Source organism: Engystomops pustulosus, chromosome 1, assembly GCF_040894005.1.
Source record: "Engystomops pustulosus chromosome 1, aEngPut4.maternal, whole genome shotgun sequence".
NCBI lineage: Eukaryota > Metazoa > Chordata > Amphibia > Anura > Leptodactylidae > Engystomops > Engystomops pustulosus.
This window is the reverse complement of record NC_092411.1, coordinates 213,402,778-213,424,160: the sequence shown is the minus strand read 5'-3', so window position 1 is coordinate 213,424,160 and position 21,383 is coordinate 213,402,778. Positions and strand designations below refer to the sequence as shown.

Sequence of the window (21,383 nt, the reverse complement as noted above, 5' to 3'; positions counted from 1 at the left end):
AGACAGGATACTCTGCCATAGACCCTGGGCTCCTAGCATGTGATCAGGATAACAGACTTCAGAGAAAGAGAGGGACAGCTACCCCAGGCGTCAGCATGCAAGCCTTCTTCTTCTGCCAGGGAGGAGATTGGAGAAGTGACCCCTTTGCTTGTATTAATAATAATAATTCCTTTATATGGCACACACAGATTATGTAGCGCTGCACAGAGTTTGCCAAATCAGTCCCTTTCTCACAATCTAATCAACCTACCAGTATGTTTTGGAGTGTGGGATGAAACCGAAACCGTTTATTGATTTGTACCTGAATTTCATCACTAAATGAGTTCTCTGTAGACCCTGACTCTCTGGACTTATCTCCCATTGGGGTGCACCGGGCCTTACCATCCCTTCTGGAGAGCAGCAACATGTGATGGCACCTAGGTGGTGCCTGGGGACCAATGATGGCGCTGGGGCCACTCACCCAGGCAGGCTTTTAGTATATTGTAATTGGAGCACAATATTGGGAACCTTCTTCCCTATTCGTGTACAATAGGAACCAGCCCCAGATAGGACGCCACAGTCTGAGGTAATCTCCTGCCAATCACTGTCTGTGGGGGGAAATCACGGGCAGTAGCAGCAGGTGCTCAGCCCCTCCGCACCAGAAACGTCATCAGCCGGCGCCCCCCGTGTGTGTGCTGGGCACAGCGCCTGGTCTGTCTTAACAGTTACTACCTGGTAGCGGCTAGCGGTGCCCGTAACGTTACAGTGAGGGCGGGGCTGGGAGGGCGGCTCCAGCCAATCAGCGGAAGCTGCTGTGTTTGGCAACACTGTCCGTGCTGTGGGAGGCGGGGCATCCTGTGTACATAAGTGAGCGGCGCGTTACCTGCGGGCAGCACTGGCAGGATGATAGCGGCGTGGAGGGAGTACATGGGCGCCTGGCTGCCCGGCCCCGAGGACGTGTCCCTGCAGGCGCTTCTGCTCTACACCTTCCTGTTCCTGGGGCTGTACCTGCTCCTGAGCTCTCTATGGGCCTATTACCAGATCATCACCTCCAACTCCCCGCCTGGCCCCACTCCTCTGCCCTTCGTGGGTAACTTCGGCTTCATGCTGGTGCCCGGGCGTCTGCTTCAGCTGCTGCAGTTCGGGATAGATAGCAACAGACTGAGTAAAGTCCCGGCTGGCACCACCAGGAGAGGGGCCTTCCTGTACCCCCATATCGTGCTCAGTAATATGTCCAAAGTCTATGGCAGGATCTATGGCATCTACATTGGCAGCCGCCTCATCGTTATCCTCAATGACTTTGACACAGTGAAAGATGCCATGGTGAACCACTCTGAGGTGTTCTCTGACCGGCCCAGCGTGCCCCTGGTCACCATCATCACCAAGCGGAAAGGTACAGACAGGGGACCATATGGTGACGGCGGATAGGAAATATGCATTGTATAAGGAAAGATCTGCTCACAATTACAGGGATAGTCGTCTGTTATCCAGACACCTGGAAAAATATTCTGTAATTGGTGAAGATTTTTTTTTGGGGAGGGGGGATTGGTTTGAGCCCAGATCATTGATCATATTGCGGGAGATATATCATAAGCTGGCACTTGTGTCTAGGGGTATGGTAGCGGCCAGCCCCCCCCCTCCCCATGTCCTGCCAGATACAAGAGGTTTAAGCGGCCGGCCGCTGGGCAAAACTACTTCTGGACCGTCCTGGAGTAGTTTTGTGTGAAAACCAGTGCATGCCCACTCCATCGCTGCAGTGCCCCTCTACACCACCTTCATGCCAATGTGGTTTGGAGGTAGCATATACACTATTATAATCAAATTCTTGCACTGTGCAAGAATTTGCAATTATTCCAATGCTCCTGCAGCAGAAAACTGGAGTAGAAGCGGTGATAAATCTCCCCCAATGTCTTTAAGGAATTATTCAAATTAGACTGTCGGCTCATTTGTAGGTATTTATTTTGGATGACTTGTCCACTACATCTGACAGGTTTAAGAGATCATCTAGGACTCTGTGTGTTGTGGAGTGTCCTGTTCTATGGACAAGTCTTGTCAACACCTCTCCGTATAACAGGACACCCTGGAACAGAGAGAGTTTGCCCTGAGTTAGCCTCATGTGTGCTGGCATTTTTCTTTGTAACCTGTCTCCATGTAGACTTGCGTTATTGAAAGGTTACAAAGAAAAAGGACATGGATCTCCTCTGGATTGATGGTTGGCCTAATGTTCCTACTAACTCGTGTAAAAGTTCACTATTAAATAAAAATCCCAATGGATGCATAGTCTAGACTAGTCTTGCATCGTACAAAGTGGCCAGGGAATTGTAGGAAATGCTCAACAAAAATGGCAAAGGAGGGCAGTTATAAGGGATTTCTGGTTCTTTACCGGCAGGTGCATGTAATAGTAGAAGCTCCCCAGCGATACTGTTATACAGTATCCCCAGATACTGATGACCAATACGCCTACTATAAGTCATTGGTCTTGGCCCAGGGACCAGAATTCCTTGTTAATCTCAGCTTCAGCATATGGAACATGTTGCTAGTAAGTGCAGCGAGACAATACTTTTTTCCCCCTAGCATTTGGCATTGCCATTTGGCTCCTTTTAAAGTGGACCTGGTTGTAAGTGAAGCCCTGTTTTTGGTACTTTTCCATCAGTGTCCTAATTCACCTGGGGACGAAGAAAATTATTTTGCTGATCACTTTCCTGCCATAGTTGCTGATAAAGCCCAATGTATAGCGTATCATCGGTGGCAACAGATTTGTTGTAGTCTACACCATTCAGAAGAAGCAAAATTGTGCTTTCCACTAAAAAGATATCCAGAATCCAAGTGCTTACCAGACGGCAGACATTGTCTAATCTGCCTTCAATCAATGAATTTGTATAAGTGGTCCTTTTTTACTTTCTGTAACAGTTTTTTTGCTGGTGTTTTTCAAGTTTGCTAAAGTGGTAAGATGTAAAACACTGGTAGAAACTGTATCAAGTAATGCAAAATGAGTTAACACTTATCTATTCACACTGTTCTCCGTACTACTTTTTTTTTATCTATTTATATCAATGATCACACGGTTGTAAAGTCTGTTTTCATATTGGTGCTAATGGAGAAGGAAGCTGAAAGGGAATCTGTCAGCTTTTTTGACTTTTGCTTCCGGTTGTTTCTCTATCATTGAAAAGTACTGGCTTTCAGAAGATGGTGATGCAAAAACCCTTTTCCATTGCTGGTAGAAATAACCATGTTAGAAGTTTGGTTATACCTTAATTGCATCTTTAAACGAAAAAATTAAGTTTGCCAGAAAACTTTAAGTTGGTGTTATTTAGAATGTGACCGTCACAAAGCTGAAAATATAAATGTGCATTAAAGGGGTTGTCCGAGTTCTTTAAAAAAAGCTAAAAGTGGCCGGGACAGGGCTGCTTAAAAAAAATAAAGATGTACTTACCTCCCGGTGCCCTCCCGTATCCAGCGCTGCTGTCGCTCCGGGCGCCATGTAAACAAACATGGCCGCCGGAGCAGCGCTGGATTCAGCTTCCGGCCGGCCGTGGCCGGGCACGCCTATCCGTCCCTATACACAGCATTGTGTATGGGGGCCGGAAGGTTGTCGGGTCCGGCCGGAACTGAGTCCAGCGCTGCTCCGGCGGCCATGTTTGTTTACATGGCGCCCGGACCGGAGCGACAGCAGCGCTGGATACGGGAGGGCACCGGGAGGTAAGTACATCTTTATTTTTTTTAAGCAGCCCTATCCCGGCCACTTTTTTTAGCTTTTTTTAAAGAACTCGGACAACCCCTTTAAGTAGTGAGAGGACCTTATGGGCTTAAAGTGATCCTACCAGCTCCCAGGTGACCCCGTTGTGTAGAGCTCCTTAGAAGCTTACTGGATATGTCTCTGTACTTTCCAGTCTTTCTATCATTTTGCCAAAATTTCTGGATTTACCTTAAGGCAAATGAGCTTCTCTGCACACCAGGGGCATGGACATACCTGCTGGTCCTCCCATATTCTTTGTACACTGCCCAGTGCCATTCAGCACTGCTAAAATCCTTGTAGACATAAGACATGGCCCCAAAAAGTAGCCGCATCAGCAGAACTTTATACAGTTACACCAACTCTTTGGTGCTGGAATTCTGCCTATTTTCATCTAAGGTCTAATTTTAGGCGTGTGGGGATCTTTATATCTGTGGAGGAGACTTACTATTAGACTATTGAAGAAGATTGTCTCAGCTCCTCCTCAATATGAAATGAAATGCTGGTGTTTGTTTTCCACACAAGTTGTATCTGTATGTTCCTAGAAGAAATGGTGTCTGCATACAGTAAATGGGAGGATGTTCTGTCAATGCCGTGGCCTATGTGCAGGCTTTACTGTGCGTGGCAGTGCAGGGGTAGATCTACCGGAGATATATTATTGGCTGCGCCAGTTTGCATGATAAACGTGTCTTTGGAGAACATGCATTTGTTATTTGTTTGGTCCACTATTGTGACGCGGCTGCCTTTTGTCCCACATGTTTGAGGACTCTGCCCCTAAAGGGACGATTTGGTGTATTCCTAGCTAGTACTTCATTTATTATCTATTATCGCGCAGCAGCATGTAGCAAAGTGCACCAAGAGGTGCAGCTGTGTGCACATCCTGAAAACTAACCCCAACAACTAAGAAAGTGTGCCACTATTAAATAATGTGCGCACATTGGTGAGGCAAACTGCGCCTGGGTAGACTGCACAACTCTTCATATCTTTGCTACTGTTTCTCTGGAGGAAAAACCAAGAGTTTGTATAGATCCAGTTCCAATTTTGTGTTGTGTCGTGTTTGGTACAGGAGCGTCACCAGTCGGACACTTTATAAATACATTTGCCAGCAGTTTGCACTGAAATGAATGTGCAGGGACTTTAATAAATGTGGGTCAATATGTTATTGTGGCCAAATGGCAAAACTAGAGAAAAGCTTCCTATGTGTCCAGCTATAGATACAGGATCTTGGTGTCCTAAGTGATTACATGCTTGCAGAAATGTGTGGTAACTACTCTCTATCTACTGGCTAAACAATTGATTCATCAGAAAAACGCCAGGATGTCTACTATAATTTTTCTGGTTTTGGGCCGAATGTTCACTAACTTTTCAACAAACTTTGCATTAATCAGTAAAATAACTGAAGCATTGTTTATATAATATACAGACAGTCCCCGGGTTACGTACAAGATGGGTTCTGTAGGTTTGTTCTTAAGTTGAATTTGTATGTAAGTCGGATCTGTATACTTTATTGTAACCCCGGTCAAAAATATTTGGTCTCTGGGACAATTGGGTTGGCATAGGTACACGACACAGGTGTACCCATGGCCATATCTTCTCTGACCGCACCATTCGCCATTAAACATAAAGGCATTAGGCGCGACTATAAACTCCTCTAATGCTTTACACAGAATTCTTTCAGCATTTTCTAAAATGCATCTAATTGGGGATCTTTCATATCAAATCAGGCCTGTGGTTCTGTGAGCTGCAGACCAGAGATGCAGTGAAAGAAAAAGGCGGGAATCTATAGAACTGGAGATGGAGACCCTTTTATCTATGTATCAGTCTGTGGTGAATTCTCTTTGCTGCTTTCGGTGCTGATTTTAATTCCTTTGAAATCTTCCATTGTGTGAGATGTAATACTTAAAGTGGTTTGTCCAGGGCTTTTGGGGTGTGTAATAATAATTGACTCATACTCCCCTTCTCTCTCACACTCCCTTTAAGCCAGGCGACACTGTTACTGTTGGCCTCTGTACACTGAGGCCTACCGTAATAGATTGTGAAGCCTTGGAGTTGAGGTTTAGGTTATCCCCCTAAAGGTTTATGTGCGTAGGGGGCATTTATCCATGCTTCTACACTAGTTTCTGGGAATAGGCCCTTAAATAATTGCAATTTCTTGTGCACTGCAAGAAACACAACACAACATTCACACCATGTGGGCATTGAGGGGCGAGACCACTGGCGTATTGGGCCGGAATGGGGCAGTCCTGCCACATGCCTGCATACTTTCTAAAAATGCTAAACTAGCCCAGGTTGGACCTGGCATACATTTTCCCAGTGGCGCCTATGCCTTTTGACGTATCCACGGTTACGGAGAGTGGTGGTTTGTGGCCTTTACCCTATGCCGTGCACGATAATTCCCCCTTTCCACCGCAGGGGGAACAACTCCGGAGATTTGGGATAGTCTTTCTTTAATATTATACCTGGGTAGTGGAAAAGTCAGCACCCGCTCTCAACAGGCATCACAAGACTTGGAGCAGGTTGAAGAGCAGCTGCTTGTTTATGGGATTAGCCATGTGTGCGGTGCCAACAAACTGTACTTGTCTCATTATGTGATGGCTCTGCTCACAGAGGAGCTAAATACCACTGTCATATGAGAAGAAACAATCCTTTATGTAAACTACACCATTAACCCCTTAACGCTCTGCGCCGTAGCTCTACGGCGCAGAGGTGCAGGGAATGTATAGAGAGGGCTCACGGGCTGAGTCCTCTTCATACAAGGGTGGGGGTTGTTGCATATTGCAGCAAACCCCCACCGCAAATAACCGCGGTCGGTGCTTGCATGGATCGGGGCTATGAACCTTTCCATTGCCGCCGCCATTTTTATTCTGATCGTCGTTCCCCCGAACGTCATCAGGGGGGTGGCGGCGATCGGTTGCCATGGTAGCCTTGGGTCTTTGTTTGACCCGAGGCTACATGGCTTCTGCAGATTCGTTACAATGAGCCAGTGGCTCATTGTAATGAATGACCTGCAAAAATGCCATATATTGCAATACAGTAGTACTGTAGTATATGGTAAGAACGATCTGACCATCTAGGGTTAATGTACTCTAGATGGTCTAAGAAATAGTGAAAAAAAAGAAAATGAATAAAATATTAAAAATTCAAATCACCCCCCTTAGAACTCATATAAAATATAATAAACAGTAAAAATCACAAACTTATTAGGTATCGCCACGTCCCAAAATGCCCGATCTATCAAAATATAAAAACAGTTACGGCCGGCGGTGACCTCCGAGGCAGTAAATGGCGCCCAAATGTCCGAAATGCGACTTTTACACCTGTTTACATCACATAAAGAAAGGAATAAAAAGTGATCAAAATGTCGCACAGACCTCAAAATGGTAGCAATGAAAGCGCTGGATCATTTCGCAAAAAATGACAAATCACACAGCTCTGTGCACCAAAGTATGAAAAAGTTAGAAGATGGCAAAAATTTTTTCTTTTTTGTACACATTCATTTAATTTTTGAAAATGTATTAAAACACAATAAAACCTATATAAATTTGGTATCACGGCGATCGTACCAAGCCAAAGAATAAAGCTGAGGTGTTATTTGGAGCGCACAGTCAAAGTTGTAAAAACAGAGCCCACAAAAAACGTGAGGTTTTTTTTTTTTTTTTTTTTTTTTGTTACATTTTTCCACATTTGGAATTTTTTTTCCCAGCTTCGCAGTACACGGCATGTTAAAATAAATAACATTACGGGAAAGTAAAATTTGTTACGCACAAAATAAGCCATCACACAGGTCTGTACACGTAAAAATGAAAAAGTTATGGATTTTTGAAGGTGGAGAGCGAGAAATGAGCTAAAAAAAAAACAGCGTTCTTAAGGGGTTAACACTGGAAATGTTTTCTTTCCTTTGTTTTTTTTACCAGAGGAGTAATAATACTCCTCTTACCAATTTTGAGAATTTTTTTTTTTTACAATACAGATAGCTCCTAGGCATATATAGTATTAATGGATGCTATTTATACCAGAAAAGTTAAGAGCCAGTTGAGACAATTCTAGTAATTTTACAATGACCAGCACTTGCTATTTTGCATTGTTTAAAACCGTGAGTGCTGGATACCGACCACATGTATTTCTATGGTAACGCATATGTGATCGAGCCTAGCACCACCCAAGGAGGGTTAGGCTAATTCTGTCAGCCCCCCACCCAGACTATGGCTGCCATCCACCATCAATGCCACTTTATGCACAAATGGGGTGTAGAGCACCAGATTAGGTGCAGAAAGGGGTTGTGATGAGTAGACTCGTAATGACAACACCGGTGGGCTCTTCCCTACAACTATGATTGTGGCTCCTGTAGCTCGGGTGATGGGTGCAGTGATTTATGTTGCTGTCAGGTCACGGTTGTGTTTCTCAGTTATTTCCTGGCAGCTGGAATGCCTCCCGAATGGATTTGCTGCATTGGAAGAGTTTCTTATCAAGTAGATTAGATGCCACAGATACTGGATGTAATAACATTCTTGTTTTGAGGTAGTTTGTCCTTCAACACTGAACAGTCCTCTTCCAAAACACAAATAGATTTATTTAAAGGTTCAGGAACCGAAAATAGAAAAGGACGGATTTAAAGGAAATCAGAATCAAGGATTGTAAACCAAGCACACTGACATACTGTTGTGTGCCCCCTCTGGCAGGATTAGCTCTTCTGTAAGCTTTTTTTGCTCTGGCTTTTAAGAAAAAAAGGCATTAACACTATGAAAATGAGTCTAAGGGGCTCCAGCATCCACCATCACCTATGGAGCCTAGAGCCCCTCAGGCTCATTTGCATAACTGTAAAGCCTTTTTTTTTTTTTTTTTTTTTTTTGCAACAACCAAGGCATAAGAAGCTAAAATAAGAGCAGATCCTGCAAGAGGGGACACACTAGTATGTCAGTGTGCTTGGTTTACAAACCTTCATCCTGGTGGTGATGTCCTTTATTATTACAGCCGTAATTATTCACTGCTGTTTGTGTACATTGTGTGTCATCTAACGTATCAATGGTGGGGAGAAGCCCCTATATCTCTCTGAGCTTAGGCAAGTGTGCTGGGCAATGGTCATTGACTGCAGAGTGAACTGGACAATGGGACCTGCTGCTATAAGCCGACTCGAACCTCCTTAAAATACATTGTCATTAAATTCCAGTTAAATTGGGGTTTGCCTTTAGCCCCATATATTCACTTTAGGCTAACCACAAAAGGAGAGCAAAGGTAAATTCTATTTACTGTCGCTACATACAGTGATGGCAAACCTTTTTAAAGACTAAGTGCCCAAAATGATGCCCAAAACCCACTTATTGCAAAATGCCATCAGTTAATGCCAGCACTCTTGTCTGTATCAGCATCCTGAGGATGTCCTGAGGAACAGGGAGAATCACAGGGCCCAGAGCAGGAGCTCCATGGAATAACCCTATCGGCCTCTTCTCACGCTACCTGCAGTATGAGTCTTTTTAAAATGGAGCTGAGCCTGGGTGGTGAATTCTGTTCTAGGGTGAGAGGCCATGTGCCCACAGAGAGGCCATTGAGTGCCATCTCCGGGACCCATGCCATAGGTTTGCCATCACTGGTCTAAGGTATTCAAACGAAGTGCAGGACCCAAACCTCAAATTTGCCCTGATAATTCACTGAACCTGGGCTGAATAATATCAAAGAATAATGGAACTGGTGCATTTCTGCATGCTTAGTATGTCACATCGGGGTTATTGAATAGTCAGAAGTTTTCGCACTCTTTATACAAAGGCTAAAGCCCTCCCCTGGAAACAACAGGATGTTTACTCTTCTGCCCATCGTAGGAGTCCTGATTCCCACATAAAGTCTGTAAAATAAAAAGTCATTTGAAGCTGGATTTTATGTGTAGGATATCTTCACTGAATACCGCACAACCCCTCCCATCTGCTCTGAGTCTTCTGACTTCTACATTCTAACTATTCCTAGTACACAGCAGCTTGCAGAGACTTTCACTCTGCTCCACATACAAACCCTGGTATAAAATATATATTTCATAGTCCTGCTGCTACTAACATACACAAAGGTATGGCTACACAGATCTGGATCTGTATTCTGGAGGCCTCGGATGAGGAGATGCACCGAACTCTGAATATGAACATAGTAAGTGGGTTTGGTCTTGAAAGTTACTGGAGATCCAGAGGGTCTGTTGGTGCTGGAACTATAATCCTATAACTTCCCATTGAGAAGTTACAACTCCTCAGAGGTTCCAGGAGCTAATCCAGGGAGGAGGTGCCTAGGGGTGGGGTGTTTACTCAACCCTTAAAGGGTTTTCCCACGAAAAAAGTTGGGTCCTAGCCACAGGCCCTTTGTCGGACCCGTGCAAATGAGGTTGAAGTACTTTTGGGGGCGTTCGCAGATTATGGCAAGTCTCCTGCCACAAATTCTGCTGGACCCAGAAGTAACGTAGTTGCAAAATGAGAAAAGGCGCATAAGGTGTTATTTTTGCTGAACTAGAGCCCAGGGGTGCACTGCTAATGTCACCGAAACACTTCAGCCTCATTTGCATTTTTATGAAGTAAAGTCGAGACACAGAAGGCTTTGCTGGTCAATAAAAACAAAGGTTTGGGTAATTTGTGGTCATCGCCCTATTGAAAGGACATCTACCACCAGGATGAAGGAATGTAAACCAAGCACACTGATATACTGGTGTTTGCCTCCTCTGGCAGGATCTACTCTTCTAGCATCTTATGCCCTGGTTTTTACAAAAAAGTTTTTTAAATTATGCAAGACTCCGGGCCGTATATGTGTTAATGGAGCCTAGAGCCCCTCGGGCTCATTTGCAAAATTGCAAGTAGTAAAGCGCAGGTTGAATTGGAGGCTATGCCTATAGTATCAGATTCCACAGGATTAATGTAATGGAAACCAACATGTCTGTATAGAAACTATAAATAAATAACAGGAAATGTATATTTTTGAACAAGAATAAATCCAAATATTTTTTTTTTATTTATTCAGTGGACAGTCACGTCCACCAAATTGGTAAACTTTAAAAAACATATAAATTGAGCCTCTTTTATATCTGCAATAGCCAGAGTATGTCTTACTATATTCTCTGTTTAAAACATTCTTGAATATGCCCAAACGTGCCTGTGTACGTCTAGAGCACAGACTAATGTACTGCTACATTATGCCAGTATAAAATGGTAAAATGTATGCAATAAATAATATAATGGGACCGCTAAATGAGATGTACCCCTTGGTAGACATCATTTCAAACCTAGACTGCTGTGAGTATACTGAAAAAGAAGTCTAGGAGAGGTGCATAATTTCCACAAAACCAGTTTAAAAATTATGCTAAAGAGGCCTTTTGCCTCCCTTGCTCCAGGGGTGAATTGCTTACCTGCCCCACCCTCTCAAGAGATGGTGAGCTCTTGGGAACTGTAGTTTATGCGTATTTAATTGTGGGTAGCCCGCAGCCATTTGCTTTGCAGTACACACCTCTGTCATGCTGACGAGGCCAGGTTTGTTCAAAGCAGATGGCTGCATGCTACCCACATCCAGTAAATAACTGCTACAATTCCCAAGAGCTCGGTGACATCCCCAGATGTCGGTAGGGCAAGACTGGTTCGTGCACGATAGAAGTATAAGGTAGACTGAAGTGCCACGGCCTCATTAGCATACTTTTTGACTGGTCTTGTGGCAATTGGGCACACTTCCAAGACTAAAGAAAATAAGTTCCTTTTTCAGCATATCCACAGCAGTCTACACCATGTTCCAAATTATTATACAAATGATATTTTATCTCTGATTTTCCTATATCCTCAATGCAAATGAGTCGGTACAATAAAAGTCATCACCGGTTAAAGTATAAATCAAATTTTATTAAACAAAACTTCCAATGATAACCGTATATTCTTCAAAAAAATTTACAAAAAATCATTTTCAACACTTCTAAGATATTTTATAGCTTGTAAAGACCTGAAAATGGTCATTTATTGAATTTGCAGCATTACTGTAAGAGAACAGCTGCTAAAATACCATTACAAACCAGCAAACAGATATTAGAAGCTGTTGGTGCCTCTGGAGTCCCGCAAATCTCAAGGTATAGGATCCTTAGAACACTTGCTGTGGTGCATAAAACTACTATTCGGCCAGTAGTGTAGTGTCTTGCAACCCTGAATGGTCCAGATGGTTGGAGCAATGGATGGCCACCATGTCCCAACAAGGCTGCAATGCCAGCAAGGAGGTGGTTGAGTTATGTTTTGGGCCATAATCATGGGGGAGAGAACTGGTAGGCCCTTTTAGGGTTCCTTAAGGTGTGAAAATTACCTCTGCAAAGTAAATAACGTTTCTGACTGACCACTTTCTTCCATGGTACAAAAAGAAAAACCGTGCCTTCCGGAGCAAAACCATCTTCATGCAGGACAATGCACCATCTCCTGCTGCAGAGATGCCTCTGTGTTATTGGCTGCTATGCATAAAAGGAGAGAATCTCGTGGTGTGGCCACCATCTTCTCCGGACCTCAACTCTATAGAGAACCTTTGCAGTATAATTCAGGCAAAAGCTCTGAGGGTGGGAGGCCGCTCACATCCAACCAACAGCTCTTGGAGAATATTCTGACATCATGCAATGAAATTCGAGGAGAAACTTTCCAAAAACTCACAAGTTCAATTACTGCAAGAATTGTTAAGGTGATATCAAAGTGCCCTATGTTACATGTAACTTGGCCTGTTAGGATGTTTTGGAATGAAATCTCTTTTGATTTCACTGAATGTGACCTCCTAATGCTACACATTCAACAAACGACCATTTTCACTTCTTTAAATCTGATAGGGATTTTTATGCAGGGCCCCAACAGCCCTCTTGACTTTTGTAAGGTGAGTCCTAATTAACCCTTTGAGGGAGGATGAGATAGCTGCCGGCAGCCAGATGAGAGTAGAAGAAAGACACAGTCCGGTCTTTAGATGCACTCAAATCACACTGTTTATTTTAAAAAAAAACCCAGCTGTATTTTAATACAGAGAAATCAGCATTTTGGGTGTTGTATGAAAGGAGATAAGGCACTTAGATTCTATTGGACATCAGCACATTCTGGGAAAAAAGTGAATTAATTGTGCTCAGTTCTCAGAGACCTTGTACACAGATATTGTTTATACTAATGCTGAGAAGGAGATGATAAGTGGCTCCAGAATCATATTATTATGCAGCATCGAGGACAGACTGGCTTCTCATTAAATGTCAAAGGGTATTAGCTGACAGGTGAGCAAACAGGTTACATAAAATGAAGTTCGAATCATGACATTAACTTGACAATGGTCAGGGAACATGGCCGCTGTATCTAAGATGGCGGACAGTAGTCAAGATGGCGTCCAAAACCAGTGCAATCTCCTTAACACAACCTATAAAATGTTTTGAAACTCTGCTGTGCATAATCTGGTACTGTGCATTTTTTGATTTTAAAATTTGTGAAGAACTTACAGTTATCATTGGGAGGTTTGTTCAATAAAATTCAATTTATACTGTAACGGGTCGTGACTTTTATTATACTGATTTGTCATTGGCATCAACCATTTAGGAAAATCAGAGCTATAATTTGGGATGTGGTGTATGCGATTAACTTGTATGAATGACTCCATACAATCTCTGTGTGAACATACCCTAAGGAATCCCCTGAGTATTCTTAATGCATCTTTTTTATAACAAACATATATTTTAATGTGTAACGATAAAAGATTGTTCACCAGAGCTTCTGATTTTTCTTTATTATTATTATTATTATTTTTTTTTTTTTTTTTTAGGTATTGTTTTTGCAAAATATGGTCCTATATGGAGACAGCAGAGACGATTTTCCCATTCTACTCTGAGACACTTTGGCCTAGGAAAGCTGAGTCTGGAACCTATAATTATTGAAGAGTTTAAATATGTGAAGGCTGAAATGATGAAGTTTGGTGACAAAGGGTTTAGTCCTTTTCAGATCATCAACAATGCAGTTTCCAATGTCATTTGTTCCATAAGTTTTGGCAAACGATTCAACTATGAGGATAAGGAATTCAAGACCATGCTGAGCCTGATGTCCCGGGGCCTGGAGATCAGTGTCAACAGTGAAGCTATCCTCTCCAACTTGTGCTCATTGATGTACTATCTTCCATTTGGTCCATTCAAAGAATTAAGGCAAATTGTTATAGACATCACAGCCTTTCTGAAAAGGATAATTGAAGAACATAAGCTTTCTCTAGACCCAGAGAACCCCAGGGATTTTATTGATATGTACCTTCTTCATATAGATGAGGAGCAAAGAGCACAGATAGAGAGTAGCTTCGACACAGAATACTTGTTCTATATTATTGGCGATCTGTTCATTGCAGGGACTGATACAACTACAAACACGCTTCTTTGGTCACTATTATACATGTGCCATCATCCAGATGTGCAAGGTAAGCAGTTCAATTCTCTAAAAAATGACACTATGCATTAAAGAGAACTATAACCTTGTCGTAGATTTGACAATCCTGTAGCCATGGTTCATGTATAAACCTGTATACACCTGTATACAGGTTATGGGAGTACTAATGGGTGGATAATAAGGATAACTTGCATCTTGGTCGAACCATTTCTGCAACCTCAATATTTTATTGGTGGGGTTGCCTAGTGCTCTTTCCCGTGGTCTAAAGGAGGTAATCTTGGGGTGCATGTGGTCTCTAACGCATGTGTTTCAAAATGTAATGCCACAGCTGAAGTGAGCTTTGCCTAATTAAATTGATAACATTTGCGTTTACAAAACACAACCTGTTAACGCAAATGTTATCAATTTATTTGCAGTGAGTATGTTATTATCCTCTCGATGTGGCAGTGCCAGGTGATTAATCTCTAATGTAACCCAGCAGTTTATATAGGCTCAAAGTGCACGGGTGAACCATTCCTGTGTCACTGTCTGTAACTCATGAGTGACCTTGGTAGCAGGTCAGATAGCGGGTCACACGTAATCTGTTTATTTTCTGGAGAGAGCAAAGTATAACCATTTTAGCATTCCTGGAGTTTGACTCCATAGAAGTGCTTACTACATAGCACTCCAACGGACAAGTGTGCAAATAGGGAAATGGGTTCACTCGAAGTAATTTAGAAGTTATAGAATTTATTTCGTCATTTTCAAGATCTCTTTTATGGACACATGATAACATTCTTGGTTACCTGCTGTTCTTCAAGCAGACTAATGGTTGTGGAGCTATGCAAGAACTTCAAAAAGGCAAAATAGCATTGATGGTTAAGTTATAATATAGAAATGTATTTCCTTACATCCTTTGCTTTCCTCGGTTGAACTTAAATGATGTATATCCTTTTCCTTAAAGGGGTATTCCGGGAATATGAATGTCTGACACAAAAACCCATGATGATATAAATAAATGAATACAACAATACTCAATGTCATTAGGCACAAAACGGAGCTTAAATAGTTTGATTTTATGATTTACAAAATGTTATGGCCTCTAAAGTAGGTGGAGTTATCACCAAGATGGCCGCCACTGGAAACTACAGGTTCCATGATCCTTTAGTTCTCAGTAACTCCTCCTCCCTCTTATGTGCTGCTCCCAGTGATGGTGTAACAGGTTTTCTTGCTCTGTTACCATAGTAATGATGTGTAACTGTCATCACCACAACACTGACCATACTGGAGGCACTGCAACCAACTGACTACAGCCAAACCAAGTGGTGATCACATGACCTGCCCAGGCAGGTGCAGGACATGTGATGTGGACATGTGACCAGCGGCCATCTTCTGTCCTGTGTCTGCTCCACAACAGACCGCGCGAAGGAAATTAACGGACAGATTAAAGGGTCAGTAGCATTTTAATTCTTTATTACAGTCTATGTCATCAGCATTTTTCTCTTAAGGGGAGCAAAATTTTAAATAACTAATTACACATTAGCTTATATGTTGACTACCCATTTGCATATGAATTATGCTGATTCCTGGAATACCCTTTTAATATCCATTTACATATTGTGAAGTTAAGTGACAAGTTATACTGGAAACTATATTATTCTGCTCAGCTTCACTTGCTGTGAAACATGTTGCCTGCAGATTTAACACCCTAAATACCTTAAATTTATAACTTTAATAATAATAAAAAAGCAGACCTTTTTGTTGCATGATTTTGCTTGTCTAAATTAAATTTCTAAACAATGCCTTCTATAATCAATAGTGAATATTTTTTATCAAACATACAATCCTACAATTTTTGTTTTCCATCTAAATAGAGAAAGTGCAGGCTGAAATTGACTCGGTTATAGGACGTGATCGGCCTCCATCACTTACTGACAAGATCCAGATGCCTTTTACAGAGGCCACTATTATGGAGGTGCAGAGAATGACTGTCGTTGTCCCCCTATCAGTACCTCACATGGCTTCAGAAAATACAGGTAAGTAATGACCTATCCCACCATAAGGATACATGCACACTACAGTAAAATTTTGCCTGTTAGCTGGTTCGGCCCCTTTCGGACAAGCTAACAGCCCCTGTAAACCTTTATGGCGCATGTTACCGCACTGACTGTACTAGGTGGCTGCACAGCAAAGTTTAGAGCAGATCCTATTCCAGTCACCACCCCTGGTGACCTCAGCAAGGGTAGAGGTGCCCCCGCAACCCCTGCCACTGGTGGCACACACTGTAGTGTGCATGAGGGCTTGAAGAAACCATAATCACAAAGCATATGGTTTATAAGTTACAATGGCACAGAGCTGGTTTTGCTTTTATATGGAGGGCTTTAAAAAAACACCATGAAAGGGAGACTGATTTTTGTCCACTTTGGTCTGTCAAAAATGAACCGTTAACTTAGTGTATTCTTTTTAAGTGAAAGCCATGCTACTAGTGTGAACAAAGCTTTAGGCTACCTTGACAAAGTTTAGTGAGGATTTGTTATCAGTATTTGTAATGTGAAAAATCAGGAGGGAATCCTACACAAAATAGGGTGTGTACTTCACACATGGGGGGTCCAACCCTTGCCTTAGAGTGCCTAGTATAGGAAGCAATGAAGGACATGCCCACCTCTCCATTCATTTCTCTGGGAATTTTTTTTTCTCCTCAGTGTTCCAGGGCTATACAATTCCTAAAGGGAGTGTAGTATTGGCAAATCTATGGGCAGTACACAGAGATCCAAAGGTGTGGGAAAAACCAAATGAATTCAATCCAAGCCGATTTCTGGATGAACACGGACAAATACTGAAGAAAGAAGCTTTCATTCCGTTTGGCATTGGTGAGGACATTTAACACATTGGAGGACTTCTCTCCTCCAATTTTTAGACCCACACCTTCTGAAAGCTATAACTTTTTTAAGTTTTATGTGTGGTGATGCATAAGGGCTTGTTATATGTGGGGTAAATTGTACTTCCTATGCTTTCACTAAGTGCTCTGTGACCCTTCGCCTTTTATTCTTTATACTTCTTTAGTTTTTGTTTAGTTTACATACAAAATATTAAAAAATTTTTATAGAAACAGCGAAAAATCACCAAATCTCCATATTCTGACGGCTATAACTTTGCTGACGTCTTATCCTCTACGGGAGGAGATGGTGTTTCATTGCTACAGGTATTTTATGCCCCTTGTTTTCTATAAATCTTTTAATATATTTCCTCCTTTATTTGTTTTATGCAGGTCGCCGGGTCTGTATGGGGGAGCAGTTGGCCAAGATGGAGCTCTTCTTGATGTTTGTCAACCTGCTGCAGTCTTTTAGTTTTTCGTTTGCTAGTGATACATTTCAGCCTTCGCTGGAGGGTCGATTTGGCCTGACTCTGGCACCATACCCATTTGATATCAAGATTGCTAAAAGATGATAGCTGAAGCCAGATATATAGATCTGTAAAAGCTTCAGTATCTATAAAACATATCCTAAGTTTTTGCATTTTTTTTTTTTTCTTTAAAAGATTGGTCCAAAACATTGCAATTACAATTCTGTCAGAGGACACTATTGTTGTAACAGAGTACTTATAAATCTATATAGAGATATATAGATATAAAATGTGATATATATTTGCTTAGCTACTAGCCATTTCTTGGTTGAGCTGCGGACAGCGCCTGGCTGCCACTCAACAGCCCCATGAAGAGGGCACAGCACTTGAAAGTTTGCCTTATCTTGTTTACACAGCACTTTTCTTGGTAGCTGGGATAAGTAGTCCCTTGTGTGCACTTATAGTAGAAATCAGGGCGATAACCATAGTCATGCATCATATATGTTAGTGTCATGTCTATACTCCTTATCAATCATTTTACACATAGAAATGTGTCCTAGAGTGCACTTTGCCACAAGAAAACATGTCCATGGTCCACAGTCGGGTATCAGTAACACTGACACGCATCCCTATCTTTTACATTATTATCTACAATGAATTATCAACTTCTTGTGAAATCTACAAGCATTTGTAGTTTATGGATGTCATTTCCATGCCATGGAGCAGAGTAAGACTCTGACTAAATATAGTATAATCTGCAATAAATGTAGAAGCTTGGGAGACTGCAACTTACTGTAACACTGTAATAATTGTTTATTTACAGTAGGAAAACCTAGAATTGAGGGAATATGCCCAAATAAGAGATTTTTGTAAAATACTAGAATTTTTTATAATCGTATTATTCTTAACCAAATGATTACAATTTTTCACAAATAAGAAAATAAAAGACAAATGTGATAGCATTTGTGGGAAGCATCGGGCAGTGCCAGAAGGTGCATATAGTAGTTTATGTAGTGGTTTGTGTTTTTTTTTTTTTATACACCCAGGGGCAGCAGGGCATTTCATTAATAGGAGCGGCTGGCTGCAGGGCATATAAGTGGGGGGCGAGGGTTTGGCAACAGGGCTTTTCATTTCATTTTCCCAGTTATTTGTAGCAAAATTAGGGGCCTCGGCTTATACTCGGGTTGACTTATACTTGAGTATATACGGTAAACCAAGCACTTGATCCACTTGCTAAGAAACTTCTGAAGATTTCTATATACAGTTTTTTTCTATTGCAGAATTTTGAGAATCTGTAAAGTGGATATTGAGTCGTATAGTTAATTCCCCTTTAACACTAGTAAACACCAGTGCACAGAAGAGGAGTTTCCTGGACCTGGAGTAGGACAATTTAGCTTGTTCACATTTTATCAAAACAAATAACTGAGTTTTGAGAACAATAAAGTCAATTTGCAACCCATAGACAATCCCTTAATGTGATAAAATGATTACACTTTATAGTCTCCATTACTAGAAGGGGTCTGCTAGTATTGAATGTACTGTATACTGAGATACCCCAGTGGAGAATCATGGGGGGCACACACATAATTATATTAAATCTACTGACCGGACTATACTGATTATCCTGTTATCTGTATACATGTCATAGTTATAACTGGAATAATGTAACAAAATAACAGTGGCACAGTCCAAAGATCAGAGGCAGGATGCTATATCCTTAACCCGTGTCCAAAACTAGTGCACTGGTAAAAATTAAAAAAAAAGGCGGCACACCCAACTAGTGAAAAAATGGTGGAGGTTTTTATCCGCCCTCATACAAGCTGAAACATTGCACATGAAGTGAAATAAAAACCTCCTCCATTATTTCCCTAATTGGGTGCTGTTTTTAATAACTGGAATAAGATTTTTACATTGTATGTTGGTTATATGTACAGTACATTATCCCCATGCATAGAAAATTCTATGAGGAGGAGACTCCCAAAATGGATTTGTTTCAAACTGACCCTCTGTCAATTCAACTCTTCTCTAAAAATTGTAGAAAAGTAGTTAGATCTCACCACAGCAGGGTCAGATACAAGAGCAAACCTTCAGGATAAAGTAATGTCTTATTTACATCCAGTCTCTCTTAGACGTCAAATTTCTACATTTGATTGATGTATTAATACCGCTCTGCACAATGAGTGCTCATGACTTATCCATTGTTGCTTGTCTCATATCCCCCTATGTCTGTGAATAATCAGTGTGTGTAGATACAATTATACAAGTTTATGGCTTTTACAATAGCATTACCTTTCCTAAAAATGAAAATAAATAAATTCTATAAATATTATGGTTTTCTTGTGTTTGCTTTCTCCAGATTGGTGGCTAAAACAGCCATTGGGGATGGTCTGAATTGGGAACCTGCAATTCCTAGGCCACAGTGCAGGGGATGGGACTCATATGATACAAAGAGTCCCTGTCCCTGTTCACTGTATAACCTAATAATCATGTTATCTTTATTCTATGGGTTGATATGATTATGGGGATACCAGACATGAATATTTTTTTTCTTGCGTTTTACTAAATTTGTCAAAGCCCTAATGTGGAAAAATCTATCATTTTTGCATTGCCGTCTTCCAAGTGGCACAACATTATTTTGTGGCTACGGAGCGGGTTGATAGCTTGTTTTTTGCGGGACATGTTGTACTTTTCAACTGTATCATCCTGAAGTACATTTTGTTTTTTTTTTTATCACTTTTTATTTTTTTTACAGCGTTCATCATAGGGGTTCAATAATTATTTACTTTTGTTCTACGGGTTGTTATGGACGCGGTGATACTATATATGTGGGGTTTGTGTTATGATTTAGACTTTTTTTGTTATATCTCTTTATATGTTATGGGGCTTATGGGCATTTTCATTGTGTTTTTTTTTTTTACTTTATTTTTTTTCTGTTGAATAAACTTTATTGTACGTATAAAGGAACTTGAGAACAAATCTAAGTTATTACTAAACAAATATTAACAACACTAACCACATTAACATTTACAACACGGGGAACAGAGGGAAAACACATAGGGGTATACAAAGGAATATGGGAAGGAGGGAGGGGAGAAACGCATCGGGTGCAAGGGAAAGGAAGAAGAATAAAAGAAACTACTTACTTAGACCAAGTCATCCAGCACTTGTTTCTATCCAAGAGACAAATTCTGTCGAACTTCGGAAGTCAATCCACGGGGACCAGACCTTGGTATACCTATCCATCTGGGAGTCTGCCAGTCCCTCTATGGCTCACATCTCCTCCATTCTCATGATATGGTTACTTTATTTTTTTTTAGTGAAAAACTTTTCTTTTTTTTTTTTTTACTTTTTCCACCATGGGACAAGAACAAGCAACCATCTGATCGGACCCCAGCACTTCCATAGCAACGATCGGTGCCCCCCGAAAACGCCCCCCCCCCTCCCAAAGGCAGGTTAAATGCCGCGGTTGCGTTGACCGCGGCATTTAACGGGTTTAACACCCGCAATTGGAGCCCACTCCGACCGCGGGTGTTACACTGGGGTGCCGGAACCTCGTGTTTGCCGATGCCGGTTCAGCTCCGATCCAGATATATCCGCCACTGAGCGCTAAGGTGTTTTATAAAGTTTTCAGCTAAACTTTTTCATGCTTCAGTGTAAGGAGTTGTGTGTGGTGTCATTTTTTTGCAAGATGAGATTTTTTTTTGCTACAATTTTGAGGACTGTACAGCCTTTTGATCACTTTATACATTTTTTTATATGTTGCAAAATGGCAAAGTAGTGTCATTTAAAGGCCTGGAATAACAGTTAATGTATCTTGACAGATCGGACATTTTGGGTTAAGGAGATATCGAACATGATTTTTACTATTTATTATCTGTTCTAGGGAAAGGGGGGTGATTTGAATTTTTAGGGTTTTTTTTTTACGATTTTTCAGAACCCTTAGGTAGGGTTGATCCTACCATATACTGCCATACTGG

The 21,383-nt window shown here is 41.5% G+C and overlaps 1 protein-coding gene across 1 annotated transcript; it reads left to right on the top strand.

Annotated features, from left to right (window-relative positions):
- The first annotated feature begins 706 nt into the window (after positions 1–706).
- CYP2U1 (cytochrome P450 family 2 subfamily U member 1) lies at positions 707–19,732 on the top strand. The gene is made up of 5 exons (XM_072119327.1): positions 707–1,372; positions 13,481–14,116; positions 15,939–16,100; positions 16,767–16,934; positions 17,333–19,732. The coding sequence occupies exons 1-5, from the start codon at positions 883–885 to the stop codon at positions 17,509–17,511; spliced, it is 1,635 nt and encodes a 544-aa protein (XP_071975428.1). The 5' UTR covers positions 707–882; the 3' UTR covers positions 17,512–19,732.
- The last annotated feature ends 1,651 nt before the right edge of the window (positions 19,733–21,383 follow it).

Coding starts and splice junctions, on each gene's coding strand:
- CYP2U1 (XM_072119327.1), top strand. CDS start 883: ATGATAGCGGCGTGGAGGGAGTACATGGGCGCCTGGCTGCCCGGCCCC. Junction 16,101..16,766: donor CATGGCTTCAGAAAATACAG/GTAAGTAATGAC, acceptor TTTTCTCCTCAG/TGTTCCAGGGCTATACAATT. Junction 16,935..17,332: donor TTTCATTCCGTTTGGCATTG/GTGAGGACATTT, acceptor TGTTTTATGCAG/GTCGCCGGGTCTGTATGGGG.